Source organism: Lynx rufus, unplaced genomic scaffold (genome assembly GCF_022079265.1).
Source record: "Lynx rufus isolate CCGP_SWC_20201006 ecotype Redwood Valley unplaced genomic scaffold, mLynRuf1.p SCAF_2, whole genome shotgun sequence".
Classification (NCBI taxonomy): Eukaryota; Metazoa; Chordata; class Mammalia; order Carnivora; family Felidae; genus Lynx; species Lynx rufus.
Genome location: NW_025814834.1, coordinates 157,646,934 through 157,663,387, shown reverse-complemented (window position 1 = coordinate 157,663,387; position 16,454 = coordinate 157,646,934). Strand labels below are relative to the sequence as shown.

Genomic DNA, 16,454 nt, shown 5'->3' with positions numbered 1-16,454 from the left:
GAACCCAACGAATGCTATCCTCTCTGCTGCTCCTTAGAGAAAACAAACTTTGTGAGTTTTCTAAACCAGATACCTGTGTGTGTGTGTGTGTGTGTGTGTGTGTGTGTGTGTATAAACACACATGCTAATGTATATATCTTAATTACCTGCAAGTGGTCTGGACATCTCAAGGTGATGGCTAATCCCCAAACTTGTTAGATTGTATTTAATTCAAACCTCAGTATGCAGATGACACCCAGGAAGAGCTAGCAGGATGAGTAACCATCCCTTATTACATGTAGCCTTTACCAAGCTCCAGGTTGTTTTGGCAGAGGGATGGGAACAAGGGAAGTTTTTAATGAGATATGGGACGAAGGGACTGATTTCAGAGACTTCAAATGTAGACACAACTTTTCAAAGTTGCTTGACAACCAGTCAGGTATGGGAGAGAAAGAGGAAGGAGGCTCTAAGGGAGAATGAGTCAGAGAGTTTGCTCTAATTTCATTTTATAGATGAAGAAACTAAGGCTCAGAGAATTTTAGACTCACTTGTAGCCACACAATTAGTAAGTGGCAGAGCCAGGTCTTACTGCCAGATTCGCCTGCCCTGTGCCCTTCCCTGCATCACTCTCCTTTCTCTCCTGCCATTCCCTGCAGGACCCACTCACACTCCAAACTGCCGTACTGAAGATACCAGGCTCACCCGTAATGCTCTTCTTGTCCACATTTTCCACATTTCCCCTGTGTCAGTGAAGGCAATCGCACATGCTCATTAATTCCTGCCTGGGCCAGGAGTCCCTCCCAGTGTTTGTGCAACAGTGTTTAGAGGCCCGGCTCATACGCCTGCCTCACAGCTGTGACGCTGGGTCCACTTGCCATCCTCCCGTTATTAGACAGCAAGGTCTCTGACGGAGAGGACAGGGCCTCTGAGTCTTTTTATTTTCAAAGCTTAGCACGGCATCTGACCTATACTAGCTGCCCCTCGGATGTTAGTCAAATGAAGAGCTGTAGTAACAGGCTTAATTCCAGGCGGCATCCCACAGTAAAATGTCAACAAAGGACATTATTAACTGCTGTATGCCATTGCTATTTGAAATATTTAAAAATAAAAGTGTAGGGTGCCTGAGTGGCTCAGTTGGTTAAGCATCTGACTTTGGCTCAGGTCATGATCTCACGGTTTGTGAGTTCGAGTCCCACGTTGGGTGAGCTCAAACCCTGCTTCAGATGAACACAAGCACCCTGCTTCGGGTGAGCCCTGCTTCTCTCTCTCTCTCTCTTTCTCTGCCCCTCGTGGGCTTCTCTCTCCTTCTGTCTCTCCACCCTCGCTCACTTGCGCCCCCCATCTCTCTCTCTAATAATAATAATAAATAGAAATGTACTAGAAGCTTTCATACTTGCATTTGTTTGGACTGGGAGTTCAACTGATTATCTATCTGACACATGATTTGTTCGGTCTTTTGGAGCCCAGAATGTGCTACAGCACACCATCTTTGCCATCCCATCCTGAGGCCAAGCACCCTTGTGATACTTGCTTTGGAGGTGGGTCTTCTCTTGCAGAATCCAGCCAATGAACCCAGGAGTCATCTCCTAAAAGAGAATTGAGCTGATGAATGTGGGAGGTGCCTCCTAAGAGACGCTTGCTCCAGGAGATAAAGAGTGGGGGGGGGGGGCGGGGAGGTGGCCCAGGTGGGTGTGGGGAGGGGTTTCCGGTCCATCTCCAAGAAAAACAGGGACCAAAGAGAGAGCATGATTGAGAATACAGACCCGCACCCCCCGGGGTGGCTGCTCTTCTGCTCGGGCCCCCTGCTGTGTGGTGCTGTCAGGGCCGCAGGGGGAGATGGGACTGAGCTGTGAAGTGAGAGTTCACAGTATTTCCACTTGTACAACGAGCACCGTAAGCCTCGTGTGGAAAAAATGTTCGATTACATTGGAGGTTGAGAATCAAGATGTCTCAACTCCTTTTTCTTGTGAAGCGTTGATGACCCCTTCAGAATGGAGCCTCCTATTGCAGACTCTTCGGGGATGACCCCACACAGTGTTGTGCATGGGTTAGCTCGGGGGTGTGAACCTCGAGTAATGATACACTAAAAGTCAGGGAGATGACAGGAAATGTGACAGCTCCTTGTCTGCTGTCAGTCAACTTGTCACCAGAGAACACAGCCCACTGGTTCTGATATGTGGCACCTGAAGAGATTTTTATAACAGATTATCCCGGAGGGATGATATCAAGGCCCCGTTGTTTTTTATTTAAAAGTCGTAAGTTAAGGCCTCGAAGACCTGTAAGTGACATTGTATGAAAATTCATATTTCTCCTAGCAGCTTTTGTGCCTTTGCTGCAGTGATAAAAATCACTTTGTTCTCCAGTTCGGAGCCATGGGAAGAATCGAGGCATTGTGTAGATTACTTAAAATTCCACCGTGTCTGCACCATTTGGCCAAAGAATGCTGAGAATTTGCAGCTGTTGTTCCACAAAGGGCTCCTAACTGGGGCAGTGGCTGCTGCTGAACACACAGCTGTTGTCAATTTAAGCTGAAGATTTTTAATTGCCTTTGTGTCAAAATTTATTAAATAATATTTTAGAGAAACAAAAACTGTAATAGTCATATTAGTGGGATGCTGAAGGAAGAAAATCACTAGAACACAGCATTTTTTGCCTTGCAAGCGGAGTCCGAAAATACCTTTTCCACATGACCGGCTTCCAGCCATCCCAGGAAAAGCGTTTCTAGGTAAATCCGGCCACGGAAGCCCTGGAGGCTTCTGTGGGAGCTCAGCGCCTTGTCCTCCTCGCTCATCTATCTGGAAGCACTTCTTGTCTGAGTGGCCATCTCTTGTTGCCACACTCTCCCTCCGTTTCTGTGATCTCAGGAGAGGAATCCTAGTGCTCAGAGCAAATGTAGCCTTGGCTGGTGACTGACTGCTCCTGCTAAGTGGTCCACATTATTTTTTTTTAATATATGAAATTTATTGTCAAATTGGTTTCCATACAACACCCAGTGCTCATCCCAAAAGATGCCCTATTCAATGCCCATCACCTACCCTTCCCTCCTCCCCACCCCCCATCAACCCTCCGTTTGTTCTCAGTTTTTAAGAATCTCTTATGTTTTGGCTCTCTCCCACTCTAACCTCATTTTTTTTTCCTTCCCCTCCCCCATGGGTTTCTGTTAAGTTTCTCAGGATCCACATAAGAGTGAAACCATATGGTATCTGTCTTTCTCTGTATGGCTTATTTCACTTAGCATCGCACTCTCCAGTTCCATCCACGCTGCTACAAAGGGCCATATTTCATTCTTTCTCATTGCCACGTAGTACTCCATTGTGTATATAAACCACAATTTCTTTATCCATTCATCAGCTGATGGACATTTAGGCTTTTTCCACAATTTGGCTATTGTTGAGAGTGCTGCTGTAAGCATTGGGGTACAAGTGCCCTATGCATCAGTGCTCCTGTATCCCTTGGGTAAATTCCTAGCAGTGCTATTGCTGGGTCATAGGGTAGGTCTATTTTTAATTTTTTGAGGAACCTCCACACTGTTTTCCAGAGTGGCTGCACCAGTTTGCATTCCCACCAACAGTGCAAGAGGGTTCCTGTTTCTCCACATCCTCTCCAGCATCGATAGTCTCCTGATTTGTTCATTTTGGCCACTCTCACTGGCGGTCCACATTATTTTTATGAGCCTCTGTAATTGCTGTTTTCCTGTCACATCTAGCACATCCATGACAATGCTGTGAGGTGTCTGAACCCTCCCCACTTGGCTTACAGCAGCTATGAGGTGAGCAGAAGATAGAAAACATGGATCTTTCCTTTATTTTCTGTAAAGGCAAAAGAGAGAGAAGGAAAGGTCCTTTCACTAGCAAGGAACAACAGCTAAGGTCCCCCAAGAGGGAAGTTGCCAAGTGTCCTGAGAAAGGGTTTTTGAAGATGAAGAGAGGTGGACCAGGAAAACTGCCAAACAAGTCCTAAATCCTCACTACCTTTACCATCTCAGTTGTGTTTTCCATTTTAATGTTCCATATCCCCTCTATCAGGAAAAACTTCAGTTCATCAGGCACTTACAGAACACCTACTATGAAACTTCAGTTCATCAGACACTTACAGGGCACCTACTGTGTGCAAGGTTAGGGACCTACTGAGGGACCTGGAGACCAAGTGGTGGACAGGCCAAGGGCACCCAAGTGCTATTTAAACCACTCACTCCCACAGAGGTGAGGGCGAGAGGTCTAATTCCTGGCAGAAGGGGCAAGCATTTGATCCAGGTCTAAGAGGACCTCAATAGTTAGAGGAGGAAGGAAGGGCGTTCCAGGCTGAGGACCTGGGAGAGCAAAGCATGGTGGCCTGGAAAAGTATGTCTTGTTGAAGAGACAGTATGCAGCTGGACATAACAGTATTGGACAAAGATAAGAAATAGAGAAAAAAAGTTGGAGAGGTTAAACTAGATTCTTGAAGGTTGAAATACTACTCTAAGGAGTTTGGATCTTATCCTGCACAGAATGGGAAGCCATTGAATGCAGTGGAGCTGGGAAGTGCCCATGCTTTTCAGGATAGCAGGTCTTTTTCTAACAGGTCTGCTAGACTCCAGAGCCTCACCTCTCCTCCGTGCAGAGGCAGAACGACTGCCATAGTCCCAGAGCATAAGGACCTGCTCATACCACAGGCAAACGTGGTCAGCGGGGAAGAAAAGAGGAAAACGCCTCTGAGAGCCAGAGTCTAGGCTTCACACCCTTGACTTGGTACATACTGGCCATGCAGTTTATTGTAGTTGAGTTCATTCTCTGTGTCTCTGCTTTCCCATATGTAAAATGGGGATAATAGTGCCTGCCTTCTAAGATTATTTTAAGTTAATACATATAAAATGTTTAGTGGGCACCTGGGTGGCTCAGTTAAGTGTCTGACTCTTGATTTGGGCTCAGGTCATGATCTCACGGTCATGGAATCAAACCCCGCACCAGGCTCTGTGTTGAGCATGGAGTCTGCTTAAGATTCTCTCTCTTTCACTGCATAGAAATTTTGAGATATTTAAATATCATTCAGACCACTTTGCTTCATTGTAATCAAATACTTGGTCTTGTCAAAAGGATTCTAATAAAATGCTTTAGAGCAAAAAAAAAAAAAAGATTCTCTCTCTTTCCCTCACCTCTGTCCCTCTCCCACTGGCGTGCACATGTTCTCTCTCTCTCTCTCTCTCTCTCAAAATAAAATAAAATAAAATAAAATCTTTAAAATGCTTAGACCAGTGAGTGCAGTAAACTCCTGGCAAAGGGTTAGCTATTATTTTTGGATGTAAAATCTTACAACTTAGCAACTGGTTGAACTTGGGGCAGGGGAAGCAGGGAAAAGAGTCGAAGGTGTAATGCTCATCAAAGGAATATGGCTGATACTCAGAATAATAATATTCAGAAAACAGCAGGAAGAAAATCATATTGAGGGACATTCTACAAAATAAATATAATCTTCAAAAGTATCAAGGAAACATGAAGAAATCTGTTCCATACAGGAGACCAGAAGGACATGACAACTAAAAGCAATGCATGATTCTGAACTTGACCCATTGACTTCAAAGAACATTATCAGAACAATTCCACTGAAATGTGATTGGGTTCTGAAGAGGTAGTAATGTAGAAGGATATGCTTGGCTCCTTGTTTAGAGGAAATGAAACTGAAGTGTTCTATAGTGATGAGGCAGCAATTAGAATGGCAACTTATTCTCAAATGTTTCAGAAAGTTCTTTGTTCTCTCCTGATAACTCTCCTGTACATTTGGGATTGTTTGAAAATGAAAACAATGTATTTTAAAAATTAATAGCTAGCATCTATTGCCCACCCACTTTTGTACCAGGCACCGTGGTCAGTGTTTTGCACATGAGCATATTCAGTTCCCCAGGAAACTTCTCCTTCATCTCTACCAAAACAGAGTCTTGCACCCCTCCCCTGTGCCCTAGAGCAGCCTGAACTCTCCCCACTAGATCACCTATAGTAACTGCTTATTGTTGGTGGATAACACCTGCCCCCGCACCGGACAACAGGGCAAGGACTTGAGGGCAAGGACTGTATCCCATTCTCTGTAGTCCACCGCTCCCTATAACTCATAAGAACTCAGTACATGCTTGGTGAATGAAGTGCTGAGGCTTGTTCACCGTGGCGGCTTGGGATGGGTGTCTGATACATGACTTCTTTTCTAGGTGGCCCAGGCTCTGGCAAAGGCACACAGTGTGAAAAGCTGGTGGAAAAATACGGATTTACACATCTCTCGACTGGTGAGCTCCTGCGTAATGAGCTGTCATCAGAATCTGAAAGAAGCAAACTGATCAGAGATATCATGGAACGTGGAGACCTGGTGCCCTCAGTAAGTGACAGCTACCTTCCCTGGCTGGCGAGGGATTTTGGAGTGTTGCAGCTAGTCTAAGCTGCTGGAAAAAAGAAGCCCACACGCCAACAGCTACATTTCTCCCTGATGTAACAGTCCAGAGGCAGGTGGTGGGTCTACAGCAGAGACCTGTCAGTCAGACCACGTTGTCCAGGCCCAGGTTACTCCTACCTTGTTACTCTTCCAGCTCCCTGATTGTTATCCTAACTCATATTTTCCAGAAAATACTGGTCCCCACTTTAGCGTTAAAATCTTCAAAATCTTTGCTGCATGGTGCTGCAAAGCCTAGAATTGGAATCCTCTGGAAAATAGAAAATAATGTTTTGGTCTAGTTCTGGAAGGTATGATAGCATTATCTTGAAATTTGGTATCTCCCTTAGATAGTTTAAGTAAAAAATTTCCCTTTTATGTATCTTTTTTCCTTTTCAAATCACCATCTATCTCTGGGAAGCTGTGTGCCATGGTATCAAAAAATATTCATCCTTGCCTTACTAGTTTCCATGCTAGGCTCTGTAATTAGGGCTTGTACAATGTGGTCCCTATTAGCTAACAGAGCTTTATGCTTCCTCTTTAATGAGCTACAGTCTGTTTCCCTCCTGGAAGCCAGCATGGTTCTCATGAAAGGAAACAGACCATTGCAGTTGGCTCTTAGCAGACCTCCTTGCCCCCACTCTTTTCCCCCTCCAGTTTATTCTTTTCATAGCAGCCAGGGGGATTTCTTTAAAATGTTTGTCAAATTGTGTTATTCCCTTTCCCAGAAGCTTCCAGTGGATCCCCACCACACTTAGAATGAAATCCAGAGTCCTTCCTGTGACTCTGGACTCCAGCTACCCCTCCAACATCATTTTACACCCAGCCACTGGCCTCACCATTATTCTTCCCACAGGCCAGACTGTTTCTGCCTCAGGGCCTTTGCACTGCTGTTTCCTCAACTTGATATATTAATATAGTTTGCTCCTTTACTTTGTCCAGATCCCTACTTAAATATCTCAATTTATCAAAGAGGCCTTCCCTGACTACCTTATCTAAAATAGCACCTCCAGAATTTTGTATCTCTTTGCCTTACTTTAATTTTGTCCTTAGCAATTCTCTCTAGCTGATTATTTATTATATATTTGTTTATGTATTATCTATATTTCTATCTAGAATATAAACTTCATGAGAAGTTAATTCACTAGAACCTAGGCATAGTTTCTTACCACCTTGTGATGGCTGTGTATTCCCCAAGCCCCGAACAAAAGTCAGAGGATGCCAGGGAACCAGAGAACAGAGAATTCCCCCCGTTTGGGTAGCTGGTCACATTTTTCCTACATCCAGTCCCAAGATTCCATGTATCTCTCTCCTCTCATTTTCAGAAGCACAGGTTAAATCAAAATTTTTAACAGAAAAAGTGATACTGCTAGAAAATGCTACTTCATATTTATAGAAAGTTTTCTCAAGTCAGTAGATGTCAAATTTTTAGAATATTTACTGGGAAAAAAATCAACAGAGAAGCACATTTTATACCATGTTTTGCTTAGTTTTAAACTTCCATTATCCCTAATTCATGGCCATATGAATTTCATTTATTCTAAGATGCTGTTATTTTAAGATACCCTAGTAAAATAGAACTAATAAGCTATCTCATATATAGCTATACCAGCCAGGAAAAAAAAAAAACCCTTTTTAAACTATGACTGATTGTAATACACCTATCAATTTCATAGGCAGTAAAATGTGGGGGGAAAGTGAGACTAAGAATGGATGAAATATGGTATATTGCTGTCTGCTGTTAATCTTATCTGAACCTTTCTCCCTCCCCAAATGGGATGACTGATGGAGGTGGGTGGTGATTCTAGCATTGTTCTGTGAAAGAGCTCAGATGCTGACCATTCTCTCTCTCTGCTCCAGCGCATCATTCTGGAACTCCTGAAGGAGGCCATGTTGGCCAGCCTCAGTGACACCAAGGGCTTCCTGATTGATGGCTATCCCCAGGAAGTGAAGCAAGGGGAAGAGTTCGGACGTAGGGTAAGCTGTTGTTATGGGGATCTTCCCAGAAGGACAATTAGGGATATCATTGAGGTTGGGGGATAAATTAAAAGTCTATTCCTCTCCTAATTACGTTAATCAAACCTTCAGTGACAAATGGCAAAAGCTCAACACAAAATGACAAAAAAGAGGCGGTGGGTTGGGTGATGGTGGTGGATTTATCGGCTCAATTAACAAAAATGTCCAGGAGTGGTTCACACTTGGTTGGATCCATGTATTCAGATTTGTTCGTCAATGGTGTGACTTTCTCCATCTCTTGAATTCTAGGCTTATATTTCACCATCTAACTGATCTCACAGAAAGTGTTTTTCTTTTCCAGTGGGTGCAGCAAAAGACCCAGGGTTGTGTTTCGTTATCCTGGATTAGGTCATGAGCCCATCACTGAACCAATCACTGTGGCCAAGGGGAAGATGGGAGGGCATGTAATGAAATATCAGGGAATATCCTGATTCATCCTGGAGGACCAGGCCAGGGATGAGAAGGGAGAAGGAAGAACAGGCACCATACCTGAAGCACACAGACTGAAGAAGGGAAGGGATATCACCCAAGAAGGAATAGGGATACCCCTAGAGGCTAGCAAGGGAATTGATGCTGGACAGGCAGAATCAAATGTACCAAATGCTCCAGCCTCCCACCATCCAGCCTCCTCAACTCCCACCCTCTCCTAGTGAAGTGGGTGGATCAGGGCCATTTACAGGGGAACAAGAGTAAGTAAAAACCCATCATAACTCTCATTTATTGAACCCACTCTGGGCTCACTCCTGTGCTACATGCTTTACATACATTCACCTCTAAGTCCAAGCAAGAGAGAGACAGTTGTCCCCATTTATTAAACAAAGATGCCAGAGCTTACAAGAACTAATATTTATGTAGATTTTTCTTTTGACTAGTTTTAAAATATTTTCATATATATTTCATTTCATACATTATTGAGAATGTTTTAAGATAGAGGAGGTATTTTCTTCATGTTAAAGGTGATGAATTAAGCTCAAAGAGGTTACATGACTTATCCACAATCACATGGAAGATAAGTGACAGCTGCTGGTAGGACAAAGATTTGGAGGCCCATCTCCATCCATCTTTAACACTGCGACGTTCATTAAAGTGAACGGTACTTGTGTGTCTCCTGGGGGTTAGTCTGACCTTCTAAGCCTGTTTGACTGAACTTCCTTAGATAGTATCTGAATATTTAAAGGCAATTGCTCGCCTTCTCCTACATTTCCTCCTTGCAACCAGAGTAAAAGAACAAATGCCCTGGCCTACTTGGCAAGAGTGGGCTGTGAATCGGGCAGGGCTTTCCCTCACCTCCAGAGCCTCTGTGACTGCAGTGGGTGGTTCCAGGTAGTTCCTGATGGGGCGGGGGACGGGGGAGGCACTCAGAGCCAGTGTTCTAATGAGCTTTTTCTCACAAAACAAACCACTTTAAGAGCTCAAACTTCAATATAAATCAACTACTTTTTTCAAAGAATGGAATTAGGAAGATTGTTCTACTTTTTTTTTTTTTAAATCATGGTAAAACATACATAACATAAAAGTTAACATCTGGGGCACCTGGGTGGCTCAGTCGGTTGGGCATCCGACTTCGGCTCAGGTCACGATCTCATGGGTTGTGAGTTCAAGCCCTGTGTCGGGCTCTGGGCTGATAGCTCAGAGCCTGGAGCCTGTTTCGGATTCTGTCTCTCCCTCTCTCTGCCCCTCCCCTGTTCACACTGTCTCTGTCTCTCTCAAAAATAAATAAACATTAAAAAAAATTTTTTTTAAGTTAACATCTTAACGAATTTTATTGAACTGTACAGTTCAATAGCGTTAAATGTATTTGCCTTGTTGTGCATTCATTCTTAAGAAGTCTTTTCAGGGGCGCCTGGGTGGCGTAGTCGGTTAAGCGTCCGACTTCAGCCAGGTCACTATCTCGCAGTCCGTGAGTTCGAGCCCCGCGTCGGGCTCTGGGCTGATGGCTCAGAGCCTGGAGCCTGTTTCCGATTCTGTGTCTCCCTCTCTCTCTGCCCCTCCCCTGTTCATGCTCTGCCTCTCTCTGTCCCAAAAATAAATAAACGTTGAAAAAAAAAATTAAAAAAAAAAAAAAGAAGTCTTTTCATCCTGCAAAATGGAAACTCTACACCCATGAAATAACAACTCCCTGTTTCTCTCTCCCCTCAGCCCCTGGCAACCACAATTCTACTTTCTGTCTCTGAATTTGACTACTCTAGGGACCTCTCACAAGTGGAATAAGACAGACTTGTCCTTTTGTAGCTGGCCTATTTCACTTAGCGTAATATCCTCAAGGCTCATTCATGTTGTGGCATGTGTTACAATTTCCTTCCTTTCTAAGGCTGAAAGATATTTTGTTTATCCATTCATCCATCAGTAGTTACTTGGGTTGCTTCTGCTTTTTGGCTATTATAAATAATGCTATGAATATGGATGTACAAATACTTCTTCAAGACTCTGCTTTCAACTCCTTTTGTATATATACAGAAGTGAAGTTACTGGAACACGTCATAATTCTATCACTTGCCACCTACCATAGCCACTGCACCATTTTACATTCCCACCAGCAAGTGTGCAAGGGATCCAGTTTCTCTACATCTTCACCAACACCTGTTATTTTCTGGGGTTTTTGATAGCAGCCATCCTTATGGGCATGAGGTAACTTCTGATTGTGGTTTGGGTTTCCATTTTCCCAAAGATGAATGATGTTGAGCATCCATTCATGTTCTTGTTGGCCATTTGTATTATCTTCTTTGGAGAAAAGTCGATTCACATCCCTTGCCCATTTTCAAATCAGGTTGTTCGGTTTCTTGTTGTTAAATTGTACGAGTTATTTATATATTCTGGATACTAACCTCTTATCAGATATATGATTTGCTAATATTTTCTCCCACTCTGTATGTGTCCTTTTCATTCTGTTGATTGTATCCTTTGATACACAGAAGTCTTTTTTATTTTTATAGTCCAGTTTATCTATTTTTGCTTTTGTTCCCTGGGTTTTAATGTCATGTCCAAGAAACCATGAACAAATCAATGTCATGAAGCTTTTCTTTTGTTTTCTTGAAGAGTTGTATAGTTTTAGTTCTTACATTTAGATCTTTCATTCATTTTTTTAATTTTTAAAATTTATTTTATTTCTTTTGAGAGGGAGAGAGTGTGCAAGCAAGCATGAATGAGGGGGGTGTAGAGAGAGGGGGAGAGAGCGAATCCAAACCAGGCTCTGCACTGTCAGCACAGAGCCCGACAAGGGGCTGGCCCTCATCTCACAAACCATGAGATCATGACCTGAGCCGACATCAAGAGTCAGACATTCAATCAACTCAGCCACCTCAATTGGTCATTTTGACCAATTCTTGTACAAAATAAGGGTCCAATCTCATTCTTTTGCATGTGGATATCTGGTTTTCCCAACACCATTTGTTGAAAAGACTGTTTTTCCCCGATTGAATGCTCTTGACACCCTTGTGAAAAATCACTTGACCATATATGTAAGTTTGTTTCCAGGCTGTCTGTTCTATTCCATCACTCTGTATGTCTGCCTTTATGCCATTTCCACACTGTTTCTATTACCGTGACTTTGTAGTAAGTTTTTAAATCAGGAACCATGAGACCTCTAACTTTGTACTTTTTCAAGATTGTTTTGGGTATTCAGGAAGCCTTGATATTTCCTATGAATTTTTAGGATGGGTATTTCTATTTCTGTAAAAAAAAAAAAAGCCAATGCCATTGGGACTTTGATAAGGGGTTGCATTAAATCTGCAGGTCACTTTGGGTAGTACTAACATCTTAACACTATGGAGTCTTCTGTAGATTGTTTTTATTTTTGATTATTCTAGTCTTTTAGCCATTGTTCAAGCTGTGTATAAGGTTCCTGGGGATATATGCCAAGTAACTAAGGAACAGGAAAATTTTTTATTTTTATTTTTTTACAATTTTTTTTAATTTAATTTTTTTATTTTTTAAAATTTACATCGAAATTAGTTAGCATATAGTGAAACAATGATTTCAGAAGTAAATTCCTTAATGCCCCTTACCTATTTAGCTCATCCCCCACTCCCACAATCCCTCCAGCAACCCTCTGTTTGTTTTCTATATTTAAGAGTCTCTCCTGTTTTGTCCCTTTCCCTGTTTTTATATTATTTTTGTTTCCCTTCCCTTATGTTCATTTGTTTCTCTCTTAAAGTCCTCAGATGAGTGAAGCCATATGATTTTTGTCTTTTTCTGACTAATTTCACTTAGCATAATACCCTCCAGTTCCATCCACATAGTTGCAAATGGCAAGATTTCATTCTTTTTGATTGCTGAGTAATACTCCATTGTATATATATACCACATCATCTTTATCCATTTATCCATCGATGGACACTTGGGCTCTTTCCATACTTTGGCTATTGTTGATAGTGCTGCTATAAACATGGGGGTGCATGTGTCCCTTCAAAACAGCACACTTGTATCTCATGGATAAATGCCTAGTAGTGCAATTGCTGGGTTGTAAGGTAGTTCTATTTTAGTATTTTGAGGAACCTCCATACTGTTTTCCAGAGTGGCTGCAGCAGCTTGCATTCCCACCAATAATGCAAAAGAGATCCTCTTTCTCCGCATCCTCGCCAACATCTGTTGTTGCCTGAGTTGTTCATGTTAGCCATTCTGACAGGTGTCAGGTGGTATCTCATTGTGGTTTTGATTTGTAGCTCTCTGATGATGAGTGGTGTTGAGCATTTTTTCATGTGTCGGTTGGCCACCTGGATGTCTTCTTTGGAGAAGTGTCTATTCATGCCTTTTGCCCATTTCTTCACTGGATTATTTGATTTTTGGGTGTTGAGTTTGAGAAGTTCTTTCTAGATTTTGGATACTACCCCTTTATCTGATATGTCACTTGCAAATAACTTCTCCCGTTCTGTCAGTTGCCTTTTAGTTTTGCTGATTGTTTCCTTCGCTGTGCAGAAGCTTTTTGTTTTGACGAAGTCCCAATAGTTCATTTTTGCTTTTGTTTCCCTTGCCTCTGCAGACGTGTTGAGTAAGAAATTGCTGCAGCCAAGGTCAAAGAGGTTGTTGCCTGCTTTCTCCTCAAGGATTTTGATGGCTTCCTGTCTTACATTTAGGTCTTTCATCCATTTTGAGCTTATTTTTGTATATGGTGTAAGAAAGTGGTCCAGGTTCATTCTTCTGCATGTCACTGTCCAGTTTTCCCAGCACCACTTGCTGAAGAGACTGTCTTTATTCCATTGGATATTCTTTCCTGCTTTGTCAAAGATTAGTTGGCCATACATTCGTGGGTCCATTTTTGGGTTCTTTTTTCTGTTCCATTGATCTGAGTATCTGTTCTTGTGCCAGTACCATACTGTCTTGATGATTACAGCTTTATAGTATAGCTTGAAGTCCGGGATTGTGATGCCTCCTGCTTTGGTTTTCTTTTTCAAGATCACGTTGGCTATTCAGGGTCTTGTCTGGTTCCATACAAATTTTAGGATTATTTGCTCTAGCTCTGTGAAGAATGCTGGTGTTACTTTGATAGGGATTGCATTGAATATGTAGATTGCTTTGGGTAGTGTCAGCATTTTAACAATATTTGCTCTTCCTATCCAGGAGCATGGAATCTTTTTCCATTTTTATGTCTTCTTCAGTTTCTTTCATAAGCTTTCTATAGTTTTCAGCATATAGATTTTTCACCTCTTTGGTTAGATTTATTCCTAGTTATTTTATGGTTTTTGTTGCAACTGTAAATGGGATTGATTCCTTTTTCTGTTGCTTCATTGTTGGTGTATAGGAATGCAACCAATTTCTGTGTGTTGATTTTATATCCTGCAACTTTGCTGAATTCGTGGATCAATTCTAGCAGTTTTTTGGTGGAATCTTGTGGGTTTTCCATATAGAGTATCATGTCATCTGCGAAGAGTGAAAGTTTGACCTCCTCCTGGCCGATTTGGATGCCTTTTATTTCTTTGTGTTGTCTGATTGCAGAGGCTAAGACTTCCAATACTATGTTGAATAACAGTGGTGAGAGTGGACATCCCTGTCTTGTTCCTGACCTTAGGGGGAAGGCTGTCAGTTTTTCCCCATTGAGGATGATATTAGCGTTGGGTCATTCATATATGGCTTTTATGATCTCAAGGTATCCTCCTTCTACCCCTAGTTTCTTGAGGATTTTTATCAAGAAAGGATACTGTATTTTGTCAAATGCTTTCTCTGCATCTATTGAGAGGATCATATGGTTCTTGTCCTTTCTTTTATTGATGTGATGAATCACATTGTTTTGCGGATATTGAACCAGCCCTGCATCCCAGGTATAAATCCCGTTGGCCATGTGAATAATTTTTTTAATGTATTGTTGGAGCCAGTTGGCTAATATCTTGTTGAGGATTTTTGCATCCATGTTCATCAGGGAAATTGGTCTGTAGTTCTCCTTTTTAGTGGGGTCTCTGTCTGGTTTTGGAATCAAGGTAATGCTGGCTGGCTTCATAGAAATAGTTTGGAAGTTGTCCTTCCATTTCTATTTTTTTGAACACCTTTAAGGGAATAGGTGTTAACTCTTCCTTAAATGTTTGGTAGAATTCCCCTGGGAAGCCATCTGGCCCTAGACTCTTGTTTTTTGGCAGAGTTTTGATTACTAATTCGATTTCCTTATTGGTTATAGGTCTGTTCAAATTTTCTATTTCTTCCTGTTTCGGTTTTGGTAGTGTATATGTCTCTAGGAATTTGTCCATTTCTTCCAGATTACCCATTTAGTTGGCATATAATTACTCATAATATTCTCTTATTATTGTTTTTATTTCTGTTGTGTTGGTTGTGATCTCTCCTCTTTCATTCTTGATTTTATTTATTTGGGTCCTTTCCTTTTCCTTTTTGATCAAACTGGCTAGTGGTTTATCAATTTTGTTAATTCTTTCAAAGAACCATCTCCTGGGGCGCCTGGGTGGCTCAGTCGGTTAAGCGTCCGATTTCAGCTCAGGTCACGATCTCGCGGTTTGTGAGTTCGAGCCCTGCGTCGGGCTCTGGGCTGATGGCTCAAAGCCTGGAGCCTGCCTCCGATTCTGTCTCCCTCTCTCTCTGCCCCTCCCCCGTTCATGCTCTGTCTCTCTCTGTCTCAAAAATAAATAAACGTTAAAAAAAAAAAAAGAACCATCTCCTGGTTTCATTGATCTGTTCTACTGTTTTTTTGGTTTTGATAGCATTAATTTCTGCTCTAATCTGTATTATTTCCTGTCTTCTGCTGGTTTTGGGTTTTATTTGTTGTTCTTTTTCCAGCTCCTTAAGGCATAAGGTTAGGTTGTGTATCTGAGATCTTTCTTCCTTCTTTAGGAACGCCTGGATTGCTATATATTTGACTCTTATGACTGCCTTTGCTGTGTCCCAGAGGTTTTGGGCTGTGGTGTTATCATTTTCATTAACTTGCATATACTTTTTAATTTCCTCTTTAACTGCTTGGTTAGCCCATTCATTCTTTAGTAGGATGTTCTTCAGTCTCCAAGTATTTGTTATCTTTCCAAACTTTTTCTTGTGGTTGATTTCGAGTTTCATAGCGTTGTGGTCTGAAAATATGCATGGTATGATCTCAATCTTTTTGTGCTTACTTATGGCTGATTTGTGTCCCTGTATATGGTCTATTCTGGAGAACATTCCATGTGCACTGGAGAAGAATGTATATCTGCTGCTTTAGGATGAAATGTTCTGAATTTATCTGTTAAGTCCATCTGGTCCAGTGTGTCATTCAAAGCCATTGTTTCCTTGTTGATTTTTTGATTAGGTGATCTGTCCATGGCTGTGAGTGGGGTGTTGAAGTCTCCTACTATTATGGCATTACTATCGATGAGTTTCTTTATGGCTGTGATTAATTGATTTATATATTTGGGTGCTCGCACATTTGGCGCATAAATGTTTACAATTGTTAGGTCTTCTTGGTGGATAGACTCCTTGATTATGATATAATGCCCTTTTGCATCTCTTGATACAGTCTTTATTTTAAAGTATACATTGTCTGATATAAATATGGCTACTCTGGCTTTCTTTTGTTGACCATTAGCATGATAGATGGTTCTCCATCCCCTTATTTTCAATCCAAAGGTGTCTTTAGGTCTAAAGTGGGTCTCTTGTAAAAGCAT

The 16,454-nt window shown here is 41.9% G+C and overlaps 1 protein-coding gene across 1 annotated transcript in view; it reads left to right on the top strand.

Annotated features, from left to right (window-relative positions):
- AK5 (adenylate kinase 5) overlaps positions 1–16,454 on the top strand; it is a 258,512-nt gene that overhangs the window by 211,234 nt on the left and 30,824 nt on the right. The window contains exons 11-12 of the mRNA XM_047083085.1: positions 6,155–6,318; positions 8,230–8,346. Of these exons, the coding sequence (XP_046939041.1) occupies positions 6,155–6,318; positions 8,230–8,346 (281 nt within the window). The remainder of the gene's footprint in view (positions 1–6,154; positions 6,319–8,229; positions 8,347–16,454) is intronic.